Source organism: Anomaloglossus baeobatrachus, chromosome 10, assembly GCF_048569485.1.
Source record: "Anomaloglossus baeobatrachus isolate aAnoBae1 chromosome 10, aAnoBae1.hap1, whole genome shotgun sequence".
NCBI lineage: Eukaryota > Metazoa > Chordata > Amphibia > Anura > Aromobatidae > Anomaloglossus > Anomaloglossus baeobatrachus.
In genome coordinates, this window is record NC_134362.1 from 41282498 (window position 1) to 41295835 (window position 13338).

The 13338-nt window shown below is 46.2% G+C and overlaps 1 protein-coding gene across 1 annotated transcript in view; it reads left to right on the forward strand.

Moving 5' to 3' along the window:
* LOC142254963 (tesmin-like) overlaps positions 1-13338 on the forward strand; it is a 115912-nt gene that overhangs the window by 60141 nt on the left and 42433 nt on the right. Inside the window, exon 6 of the mRNA XM_075326367.1 lies at positions 3586-3736. Within this exon, the coding sequence (XP_075182482.1) occupies positions 3586-3736 (151 nt within the window). The remainder of the gene's footprint in view (positions 1-3585; positions 3737-13338) is intronic.

Consider the following 13338-nt stretch of genomic DNA (forward strand, 5'->3'; position numbering starts at 1 on the left):
GGATCTCCGGCTGTCGTCTTCCCGTCGCCTGCCGACGGAGACCACCATCTGCCACCTAGCCAAGGTACCAGGGCTCCAACCCTGGCACCACTCAACTTGAACTTCACCTCCGCTGGAGCTCCACCTAGCCCCAGCTTCCACTCCTCTTAACTTGAACTCCAAACTTAATCTGCTTGTTTTCCCGCCCTCAGCTGTCTAGACCCCTTGGTGGGCGTTCCCTAACCGCCTGGTCCCACCCACTGGTGTGCCTGTCTTGCCCTGAGGGGGGTTACTAGGGTTTCAGGTCGGCTGTAAGGAACCCTGCGAGGGATGGTGTAATGCGGGGGCCTATGTGTGACTACCTGGTTTTGCCAGGGCATCACATTAGCACGTTCTGACAGCTTCTTTGGCCTCCAGTCCTTACAAGTGACCACAGCATAACCCCTTGATGATATCATATTCCAGGTAAGGTGATAGAAAAGTGAAGTGACTGCAGGGTCATCCTCTTGTGAGAACCCATTTAGGACTCCCTTGAAATGAAATATCACATGTGATGCTAGTGACTATTTACGGATAGTATAGCTGGAAGGGTAGTCATACAAGCCGGGGTCAGTAAATAGAAGGACACGACACGGCACAGGGAGTAAGCAGAAACTCAGTCAAGTCACAGGCTGATGATCAGAATTCCAGGAGAGTGCGTATTTGATTCAGGGAGCATACAGAGACGTGGTCAGGTAACGGTCTGAGGTCAGAAGCCAGGAGGTAAGGACAAGAACAGGGAGCGGGCAGAGAGGAGTCAAACAACATTCCGGGGTTACGAAACGTAGATCAGAACACAAGCACAAACACAAGCCAAGAGCACAACTGCAGAACCAGAGAGTATGACTGGCGAGGTTCTGGGAGAGCATGCTCAGTAATAAACAGAGCAATTACCAGGAAGGTGGAACACCTGAGTAATCCGCACCTCCCAGAACCTGCATGGAATCCTGTGCTGTCAAAAAACCTGCCAGCTAGTGCTCAAAGAAACACAGGAGAGCATCTCCAAATGCAAGATGCTCTGCACAAAGGAAACATGTTACTGCCGGCTATGTAGTTCAGGAAGGCGCGGTAGAGCATCACCTATGTGCAAGATGCTCTGCACAGAGGAATCATGTCACTGCCAGCTCCGTAATTCAGGAAGGTGCAGCAGAGCATCATCAGTGTGCAAGATGCTCTGCACAGAGGAATAATGTCACTGCCAGCACCATAATTTAGGAAGGTGCAGCAGAGCATCATCAGTGTGCAAGATGCTCTGCACAGAGGAATAATGTCACTGCCAGCACCGTAATTCAGGAAGGTGCAGCAGAGCATCACCTGTGTGCAAGATGCTCTGCACAGAGGAATAATGTCACTGCCAGCACCGTAATTCAGGAAGGCGCAGCAGAGCATCACCAGTGTGCATGATGCTCTGCACAGAGGAATAATGTCACTGCCAGCACCGTAATTCAGGAAGGCGCAGCAGAGCATCACCAGTGTGCATGATGCTCTGCACAGAGGAATAATGTCACTGCCAGCACCGTAATTCAGGAAGGCGCAGCAGAGCATCACCAGTGTGCATGATGCTCTGCACAGAGGAATAATGTCACTGCCAGCACTGTAATTCAGAAAGGCGCAGCAGAGCATCATCTGTGTGCAAGATGCTCTGCACAGAGGAATAATGTCACTGCCAGCACCGTAATTCAGGAAGGTTCAGCAGAGCATCACCTGTGTGCAAGATGCTCTGCACAGAGGAATCATGACATCATGGAAGTAAAGTAAAAAAAAGCACATATTAAGGATTAGTTGATAAGGGAGAAGAGTATAAAATAATGCAAATTACAAAACTGGTTAGGATTTTAATTTTTTTTTTTAATAAAAAGCCATTTTAGGTATAGGGCAACTCCTTAAACCTATGGCACAATGATGGATTTAGCAGACAATGCACCTTGCCAAAAGAGTCGTATAGTCAAGGGGTGCTTCCAGGAACATGAGAGGTCTTTTTTACTTACCAGGACTTTACAAATCTTAGACAAGTAAGAAAAGACGTCGAGTGAAAAGGAAACTCTGCGGCATTAAAACTTCACATTTATTATGAGTAATTAAAAAACTCCACCCAGTAATCCAGTAGGTGCTAGAAGGAAGGCTACATGCCGAAATGCGTGGGTCTAATATTTACTTTTTTTTTGTGTGATCTGACTACTAGGTGGAGTTTTTTAATTATTCATAATAAATGCAGAGTTTTACTGCCACAAAGTTTCCTTTTAGCCGTTTGTCTTTTTCTTTTTTGCATTTAATGTAGCTGCTCTGTCTGGTCCTTGCGATGTCTCCTGCTCTGGCCATATGCAATTACCGAGTTTGGTTAGCTGACCCTCCATTGCACATTTGCAAATCTTAATCTTATAGAGCTTATCTGGGATGAGGTAGAACAGACTGTCCAAAAAAGCAGGTTAGCATGTCAGTACCTCCATCTAATTGCATGAACTATGAGAAGTTATTTGTGGTGCTGAGTGGAAAAAACAGCATATACAATACGTTTATGGCAATCCAAAAGATATGATGCTTAACGCCTGGCACACACAGGGCACTATTTCCCTTCTTCAACCCAAACTAACCAGTAAGGGAAAATTATAGCTTTATTCAGGTGATGTATTTGTCATACACAGACACTTGTAGTGCCAGACGGAACACCACTGACATTAACAAGATGTCTGACTATGTATGATTAGAGCCTAAAGTAGTTAATTAAAGAGGTTATCCACTACTTTTACATTGATGGCCTATCGTTTGGATAGGTCACCACTCACCAATGTCTGTTTAGCCGGGGTCCGACATACTGCACCCTAATAGATCAGCTGTTCTCGGTCCGGGCAGCGGTAGCAGATGGCCAGAAATGCTCAGTTCTGAAGCTGCCCCGTGTTCTGATAGCGGCAGCAGCCGAGCACTGCACATCCGCCTTCCATTCAAATCAATAGGAGGTGGATGTGCAGTACCGGGGCGCGGCCGCTATCAGAACACAGGGCAGCTCCAAAACGGAGCATTTCCCACCCCCTGCTGCCACCGCTGGCATCAAGAACAGGTGATTGTCAGGGGTGCCGAGTGTTGGACCTCGGCTGATCAGATATTGATGACCTATCAATGCAAAAGAAGTGGATAACTTCTTTAACGGGAACCTATCACTGACTATAAGCTGCGGCCACCAGCACTAAGCCCTTATATACAGCGTTCTAGAATACTGTATATAAGAACCCTGGCCGAGCTGTATAACGTAAAAAACACTTTTATAATACTCATTTAGGTGCTGAGGGCAGATGAAAGTACTGTAATACGGCAGGTGCGAGGAAAGGTTAAAGACCAACCGCACGTGTGCACTGCAATACTTTGATCTGCCCTGCCTCAATGCCGGCTAGTGTGGATGACGTAGGACACGTATCCTGGAATACTGTATATAAGATGCTACTGATGGTGGCCACAGCTCAAATAGAAAAGCCTGGTGACAGGTTTCCTTTAAGTAATATGGGAATTTGTAAGGCTGGAGCTTGTGTAACCACATTGTAAAATTTGATTATTCCTATTTCCACATTGCTTTAGGGATTGGGTAGCAGTAATAGTAAAATTCTGTATGTGAACAACCCCGATACCGGAGAAATAAAAACCTACCAAGTTTTAGCTCAGAAAAAAAACCAGCTTCAACATGGGGCTCCAAATCCAGAAAGGACTGAGAAAATTGGAAGATTTTCAGGTATCGGTTAAGCCATATTAATAAAGTTAGATGTAACTTATCTTTTTATTTTATATATAAGTTATAGTATTCTTCTTAAAAAAAACATATTCTGCCATTTTTGAACCTCCTTCACCATACTTAGTATTATAAAATGTAAGCGCTCTTTTAGAACCTTTTTGAGATGTCATAGAATTATTTTAAGGATCCATTGGCAGGAGTCCAAGAGCTAAAGACCTCAACAATCACTAATATGTCTACTTTGAGCATGTTTTTTATTTTCAGGCACTTTAATTGCCTGCAGATCTGTGGGGGTCATGGTCCCAAAACCCCCATTAATCGCACAATAGACCCTCCAACAGACAGTGCACAGTATGGATTCAATAGAAAGTAATGATTACGAAGCCTATACTTTCTATTGAATCCATACTCCCCTCTGTATGCAAGCTCAAGCAAGAGATGTGCCCAGTGATGGTATTTGGCTGATAGAAAAATGTAACATTGAGTACAAGGTGAGCGAGTGGAGATTCTTTATTGATTCAGTCCAAAAATAGGTCTGAAAGCTGTGCTACAAGGACCAAGGATGATCAGTATGTGGTGATATGAATGTTCTCTCCTTGCTCCTTGGACAGCAAGGAGGATACAAGAAGAACTCATGGTTTTTGCGTGAGTGGGTCAGACGGAATAGAACCCAAAAAAGTTGGTCAACGAGAATATCTTTGCAACCTGAACTCAAGAACGTAGTTGCGGAAAGTTAAGTTGATCCCATTAAAGTTCTCCTGCCACCGCTCCACATTAATCTTGGACTGATGAAGCGGTTTGTGAAAGCTCTACTGAAAGAAGGAGAGACTTAAGTATCTGTGTATCAAGTTTCAGAGATAGTCCAAAGAAAAACTGGAGAAAACCATTTTTGTAGATCTGGATATTCAGAAAGTCATGAAGGACGACATGTTCGAAACAAAAATGAAAACTGTTGAGAAAAGAAGTCATGAAAAAATTTCTAGGTAACAAGAAAGATCCAATATTTTAAGTCCATCGTGGAGAACATGGTGAAGCACTTCAAAGCCTTGGGTTCTCTGACGAAATTGAAGTTACATTCTTTACATTCCCATTTGGATGACTTTCCTAAAAACCTTGGTGCTGTTAGCGAAGAGCAAAGAGAGAGATTTCATCAAGGAGATGGAACGATGATAACAAAGTACATGGAAGGTGAACATGATGAGGGACGACTGCTGGAAGCTTCACAGAGAAGATCTGCAGCCTTCTATAAAAGAAAAGGGATCAAGAGAAGCTTAGAAGAGAAAAGGAAAAAGCACAAGAATTAATTTCCAATAAAGTTTCTGAATGAATGTTCAATAAATTTTTATAAATAATATTGTGTACATTTTTGGCTGCAATGAAAAAATATTTCTTGTTCATCTCGCTTGTACATTATTTCATGTGCGTTTTGTGCAAAATTATATGTGACAGTTAAAAAAGTGTTTTTGAAATTCGGGGATAAAAAACCCCACAATAATCAGTCATTGCATTTGAAAAAATTTTCATAAACCCAAATTTTGCATACTTGTGTAATTTATGCAGTTTGTGATATAAAATCTGGTAAATGTCTCCCTTCGAGGAATTGCACTAAATGAGAAAAATAGTAAGTCTACGTTTTTCAGGAAACAGACACATTTTGGGACTTTAAGTTTTTACAGCCCAGCCTTAATACAGTTATTTTTGTTTCTGTCCCTAAATGTGGGAATGAGGCTGTGGAAAAGGAGTATGACTTATCATTAAGGCTATGTGCGCACGTTGCGTACTGTCACTGCAGAAATTTCTGCAGCGATCTGAAGAGCACACGTGTGCTTCAAATCGCTGCAGAAAATGTCCGTAGTGAAAAAAAAGCCAATTCCATGCGCTCTGCCTGCAGCCCCTGCCAGGGGCTGCAGGCAAAGCGCACGGAAGAAGTGACATGTCACTTCTTAGAACGCGCGCTTCGGGCAGCACGGCTCCTGCATAATCTATGAAGATTATGCAGGGGACGCAGGACGCATGTAGTTACGTTGCTCTACAAAGCGCAGCGTAACTGCATGTAATTACGAAACGTGCGCACATAGCCTAAGGATAATGCTCAGTTGTGCATGGTTTCCATTAAAGGGAATCTGTCAGCTCTTTGACTGTTTTAAGCTATTACTATGGGCATACAGGTAATAGGATGGTGAAATTAGTCTTAGGATGGAGGCTGCGACCCCTGAAATGCGTTGACCTGTACCTAGCTAATACAATAAAGATATGGAATAATTTATTTTGGATTTGAATTGGTGATAAGTGCAGCGTGACACCCAGTTTCTTAGTATTTTCTACATAGTAAGAGCTTAAAACAGTCAAAGGAGTGACAGATTCTCTTTAAGTCATATAAGGAAGGGTATGTGCTCACCTAACGTTTTTTGTGACATCAAAAATGCTGCGTTTCTGGCTGCTAAAAAGTGCACAAAAACGCAAAATGCATAAAAAAAACGCATGCATTTTTACCGCAATTTGGTGCATCTTTGGCTGCGTTTTGCTGCGTTTTTGTTCACTGCGTTTTTATGCGTTTTTTTCTATCAGTGAACAATGCCATTAAAGATTGGCGAAGAAAAAAAAAAAGATCTGATGTAATTTCCTGCTTCAATCTGTTCTCCTTCATTCTCCACTAGTGTATGCATGAGAGCAGACAGCAACTTCAGAACTACAAGGCTCAGCATCCTCCATCCAGGACTGTATGCAGGAGTTTTTTGCCCCAAAATGTAAAAAGAAAATGACGTGGGCTTCGCCATATTTTTGTATGCTAGCCAGGTACAGCAGGCAGGTACGGCTGCCCCCAACCCCCAGCTGCCTATTTGTACTTGGCTGGGAACCAAAAATATAGAGAAGCCTTTTTTTTTTTTTTTTTTTTTTAATTCATGAATTTTATGAAATAATTAGAAAAAATGACGTGGGCTTTGCCCAATTTTTGTGTCCAGCCAGGTACAACTAGGCAGCTGGGGTTTGGAATCCGCAGTGCAGGGTGCCCAAGCTTTATGGGCACCCCTGCTGCGAATTGCAGTCCGCAGCCGCCCTAGAAAATGGCGCTTTCATAGAAGCGCCATATTCTGGCACTGTATCAAACACTTCAGATGCCCTGGTGCCGGGTGGCTCGCTGGTTAATAATGGGGTTAGGGCTAGCAGTGTATTATCAACTGGCCCTAAGCCCGAAATTCATGGTGTCACACCAATGTGCAGACAGCAAAACTGAAAACTCATAGACTTTGCTTGTGAAGCAAAGTCATGCAGTTTTCTGAACAAAAACGCACCCAAAAAACGTGCAAAAATGCGGTAAAAAAACACCTAGTGCGCACATAGCCTAAGTGAGTGAAGGTTTGAGGATATTTCTTCCACAGTAAAGGCCCCTTTACACACTGAGACTTTCAGCGATCCCAACCTGGCCGGGATCGCTACAAAGTCTCTGGTGAGTCTCTGGTGAGCTGTCAAACAGGCAAACCTGGCCAACGACGCAACAGCGATCCGGACCTGCAGAACGACCTAGCTAGTCAAACACTGGAAACGAGTGATGTGTCACAATATCTGTCAATCACTATTCTCTGTCAGTCGGTCTCTCCCTCTCGGTCTCTATTCTCTCTCTGTCGGTCCGTCACTATCTCTGTCCCTCTCTCAGTCTGTCGGTCATTTTCCCCTCCTCTCTCATACTCACCAATCCCCGATCTCCGGCGCGGCACTGCACGGCATTCACACTGCTGCGGCGGCTTTTACTATTTTGAAAAAGCCGGCCGCTCATTAAACAATTTCGTATTCCCTAGTTTCAGAACCCACAGGCGCCTATGATTGGTTGCAGTGAGACACGCCCCCACGCTGAGTGACAGGTGTCTCACTGCACCCAATCACAGCAGCCGGTGGGCGTGTCTATACTGTGCAGTGAAATAAATAATTAAATAATTAAAAAAAACGGCGTGCGGTCCCCCCCAATTTTAATACCAGCCAGATAAAGCCATACGGCTGAAGGCTGGTATTCTCAGGATGGGGAGCTCCACGTTATGGGGAGCCCCCCAGCCTAACAATATCAGTCAGCAGCCGCCCAGAATTGCCGCATAGATTATATGCGACAGTTCTGGGACTGTACCCGGCTCTTCCCAATTTGCCCTGGTGTGTTGGCAAATCGGGGTAATAAGGAGTTATTGGCAGTCCATAGCTGCCAATAAGTCCTAGATTAATCATGGCAGGCGTCTCCCCGAGATACCTTCCATGATTAATCTGTAAATTACAGTAAATAAACACACACAACTGAAAAAATCATTTATTAGAAATAAAAAACACAAACACATTCCCTCATCACCAATTTAATCAGCCCCAAAAAGCCCTCCTTGTCCGGCGTAATCCACGGACCTCCAGCGTCGCATCCAGCTCTGCTGCATGCAGGTGACAGGAGCTGCAGAAGACACCGCCGCTCCTGTCACCTCCACGCAGCAACTGAGGTGAGTAGCGCGATCAGCTGAGCTGTCACTGAGGTTACCCGCTGTCACTGGATCCAGCGGTGGCCGCGGGTAACCTCAGTGACCGCTCAGCTGATCGCGCTACTCACCTCAGTTGCTGCGTGGAGCTGACCGGAGCGGCGGTGAGTAGCGCGATCAGCTGAGCTGTCACTGAGGTTACCCGCGGCCATCGCTTCATCCACCGCTGGATGCACCGCTGGATCCAGTGACAGCGGGTAACCTCAGTGACACCTCAGCAGATCGCGCTACTCACCTAAGTTGCTGCGTGGAGGTGACAGGAGCGGCGGTGTCTTCTGTAGCTCCTGTCACCTCCATGCAGCACAGCTGGAAGCGACGCTGGAGGTCCGTGGATTACGCCAGACATGGAGGGCTTTTTGGGGCTGATTAAATTGGTGATGAGGGAATTTGTTTGTGTTTTTTATTTCTAATAAAGGATTTTTTCGTGTGTGTGTTTATTTACTGTAATTTACAGATTAATCATGGAAGGTTTCTCGGGGAGACGCCTGACATGATTAATCTAGGACTTATTGGCAGCTATGTGCTGCCAATAACTCCTTATTACCCCGATTTGCCAACGCACCAGGGCAAATCTGGAAGAGCCGGGTACAGTCCCAGAACTGTCGCATATAATGTATGCGGCAATTCTGGGCGGCTGCTGACTGATATTGTTAGGCTGGGGGGCTCCCCATAACGTGGAGCTCCCCATCCTGAGAATACCAGCCTTCAGCCGTATGGCTTTATCTGGCTGGTATTAAAATTGGGGGGGACCGCACGCCGGTTTTTTAAATTATTTAATTATTTATTTCACTGCACAGTATAGACACGCCCACCGGCTGCTGTGATTGGGTGCAGTGAGACACCTGTCACTCAGCGTGGGGGCGTGTCTCACTGCAACCAATCATAGGCGCCGGTAGGCGGGGAAACTAGGGAATACGAAATTGTTTAATGAGCGGCCGGCTTTTTCAAAATAGTAAACGCCGCCGCAGCAGTGTGAATGCCGTGCAGTGCCGCGCCGGAGATCGGGGAACGGTGAGTATGAGAGAGGAGGGGAAAATAACCGACAGACTGTGAGAGAGGGACAGAGATAGTGACGGACCGACAGAGAGAGAATAGAGACCGAGAGGGAGAGACCGACTGACAGAGAATAGTGATTGACAGATATTGTGACACATCACTCGTTTCCAGTGTTTTAAGTCCCCTTTACACACTGAGACTTTGCTGCACAGCGGGAAACAAAGGACCAAAGAATGGTCCTGAACGATTTGTAGCGATCAGCAACTTCACAGCAGGGGCCAGGTCGCTGATGTGTTTCACACACTGCAATGTCACTGGGGAGGTCGCTATTACGTCACAAAACCGGTGACGTTACAGCGATGTCATTGCGATGTTGCAGTGTGTAAAGACACCTTAAGCTGCTTCTCAGCCAAAGTCTAAGCAACCCATGCACTTTCTTGTTCACAAACCTATTGTTCAGGTTATTGCAAGGAATGAGAGATAAGCAGATGACAGTTGGAAAATGTAAAGAAAATGTATTGTTTAGTTTTTGTCTTTTAAAAAAGAAGCCGTCATGGTAACTGTCGTGTCTTTATAATTTCATGTTCTATTCCTTCATATCAGTTTTCTTTTATCATCAATTCTAAGTAGTAAAAGGAATATGGCTTGAAAACCTGGAGAGCAGATCGTTATAGCAAACAAATGACCAAGAAATAATGAACATTAATGTGAGCACTTAAACCCTTGGGGCTCATTTGCAGAGGCTGATTATGCTATAGATTTACAATAACAATCATTCCTACCTTGAGGCAACATTTATATATATAGATTATAGTAAAATATAAATGTAAAGACGTTCTCCAATTATATTTTTATATATGTACCTCTACCTGATTGTCTGTCACACTATGCACTCCTTGTATTCATCATTAGGCCCGTTTCACACGTCAGTGAAAAACAGTGACGTTTTTCACTGGCGTGTAAAACACGCACATGTCCCTGCGTGTGCCGTGAATCACGGCACACGTGGGTTGTCTAAGTGCAATCCAGGCTCCGTTCTCCGTGGCCCGTGATTGCACTTAGAAATCAACTCACCTGTGCCCGCTCCCGCTGTCCGTGGTGCTGAATCCTCCCGCGGTGCAGCATCCGGCCGGCGGTGACCCCTGCAGCAGCTGCTTCCGGGTCGGCTGTGTCGCGCATCATTAAGATGCGCGACAGTAATCAGCCAGCTTAGAAGCAGCAGGGAGAACGGGCTGCAGAGGACATCGCTGGACGCCGGGTGAGTTAAAATGTTTATTATTTTAAATGCACATTTTTTTCTGGCACGTGTTTCACGGATCACACCACTGCGTGGTCCGTGGGACATCAGTGATGCCAGAAAAAAATGGACATGTCTCCGTGCAGCAATCACGCACACGCGGGTACGCTGCACGGAGACACGTGCAGTGAAAAATCACTGACGTGTGAGCAGACCCATTCATTATAATGGGTCTGCGTATGTCAGTGATTCTGGTACGTTTAAAAAAAGCACAAACGTACCAGAATCACTGACGTGTGAAAGGGGCCTTAGATAGCACTCGTACGCAATGGTCGGACGTGTGAATGAGGCCTAATCTCCTGTTACCTAAACTACAAAAAGCCTGTATAATCTGCACTAGTATAAGCCAAATATTAATTGCATCATATTCTGTCTTAGAGTAAGTACTCACGATCAACGGGTCCTGACCTGCCGGGCCGCAAGTCTCCTCCGCAGGAGACCGCAGCTGCCCATGCCCAAGATCCGGCAGTTGTGGTCTCTCTTTTCTGTTCTCTCTGCGGAAAATGCTTGCGACTCTACTGCAAAGAATTGACATGCTTGGGACTCAGAAAGCCGCACCGAGGGCAGTTTACACTGCGGGCAGTACACGCACAGTGGGCTTGAGATTTCTATAAATCCCATCCACTGTGCTTGCATGTATATCGCAGCATTTTAGACACAGCTGCAGCAGCATGCTGCGTCCAAAACACTGTGAACACTGATCGTTGACACGTACCCTTAATGTACTGCTGTTGCTGCTAATAACAGTTCAGTATGTAAATATATCACATGCCTTTCTGCACTAGTATTATCAAGGAAATGTATCTAGAATTACCTAATTATACTTCTATTGTTACACAAACAATGTGTAGCTGTAATGTGGTTCTATCAGTGGTGACGTGGCAGCATTAAAATGGCTACCATGGTTAGACGTGGGTTAAGTCACTCTGCTTGTCAGATCCCTGGGGTTGCTCTGGCCTCCACCCTTTAACCCCTGTACAAAGATATGGACTTACACATGGGCACCTAGGATGGGGCTACAGAGTCAGCTGCTGGCTGGTGGTGCAAGTTGGCAGAAAGAATGGTCCGGTAGCCGGGTCAGAACCAGGAGGTTGGTGCATGGACAAAATCATAAAGGCAGGAGTAGAGTCAAAATAATAACCCGAGGTCATAATCAGGAATGAGAATCCAAGCAAGATACACAAAAGTTCACTGAAGCAAGTCAAGTTACAACTCAAAGTGTTCAGCAAGACCTCAGGAGCCCAAATATCGTGCAGCCCCGCCCAGGCCCAACAACAGGGAGAAAACGCCCTCAAAAGTCAACTCTCAGGCTCTGAGCTCAGACGCAAGCACAAATCCCAGAGAAGACAGATGTAGAGTTGTTGCCTGGCGGCGCCTGCAAGAGAGAGTGCGGTGTCAATGTGTCACCCAGGGTTATGGGGTACTTGGTCCCAGGTGGTGTATAACTGGGGAAATGTCACTTTGGTGGCCGTTGCCCGGTTCCGTGCCCTGGGTGCTTTTTAAAAGGGGAATATTTTCATGGGAATTTAAATGCAAGTTTATACGTGACGCCACATGCGGTTTGCGGCTATGTGGATGGAGCCACCGCTGCACAGTTCTTGCTACTGGGGCTGGTGTTAGTGGCAGCCTGGATGTTAGGCCTTCCGCAAGCAGGGCCAGGCCCCAGAGGATAGGTGATATAGATGGGTGTTGAAAGAAGGCAGGCCACACAAAGGATTGCAATGTAACTGGTTCCTTTATTCACAGTAAGCTGGAAACTGGTCACCCGAGGAAGGTTGGTCTTAACCGCAGGTCCCCTTAGTCCCAGTGCCGGTTTAGTGACCTGGTGGCTTCTTTCCCCTGCACCTGCCTTTGGTTGGTGGGTCCCCATGGCTTGGAGCAACTGGAGGTCCCCTCCTGGTAGTCTCTTAACGGTAGTCCGTATGACGGTAGCATGAACCCTGTGGGGTCGGAGTCTCTGGTCCTGGTCCCCGGTTCTCCCGTTGCTACTGTGACAAGAACTTTAAGGTCAGTGAGGTTCTTGATGGTCCCCTCACTGTGCAGATTTGATCAGGTCTGCCTGGAGCGTTTGCTTGACCTAGGATTCTGTACCCCGTTGGTGCGTGGTTCCGGGAGTACTCCACCGTACTCCACCTGCAACCAACCTCCTGGGCTCCCAGGTCACTGTCACACTCCTGTCAGTGCTTCCACTTGCTCCCTCCGTCACCGACTCTCACAGACTGTCTTTTTGACTGTCCACTGTTTGCCCCTCCCACCTGGTCATCTAGTGGACTGGATCAGCTCCACCTCTAAGTGTCCATCCATAGGTCCAACCCTAATTTGGTACCAGTCTATGGGGAATTTGAGGAAAAACAGGGATTAACTGGAATGTTTTTGTTGTTACCGGCACTGGTCTTCTGGGTCCCAGGGGGTAGGCCCTGCATCCTGGTGGGGATGCAGTACCTTGTAGCTCCCTGATAGCTTCAGGGGCGCTACATCTACAAGGGAGAGTGATGTGTTCACAAGGGAGAGTGATGTGCCCGCAAGGGAGAGTGATGTGTCCACAAGGGAGAGTGTGCTGCCCGCAAGGGAGAGTGCGGGTTGCGACCGGCAACAGAAGCAGAGACAGGAAAAACAAGTTCCAACACTGATGTCACAGTACAGATGCCTCAACAAGTTTCTAAACGAAGTAAACTGTGGAGAGAAAAAGCGCAATAGGGTCTTACCCGGTATATATCCGGGGAAAAATAAAAAGGAATGCACTCACCTCAAGGAGTTGTGACAGTCACAACTCCTATGAAAGCTTATGTTGTAGGGATGAAGTC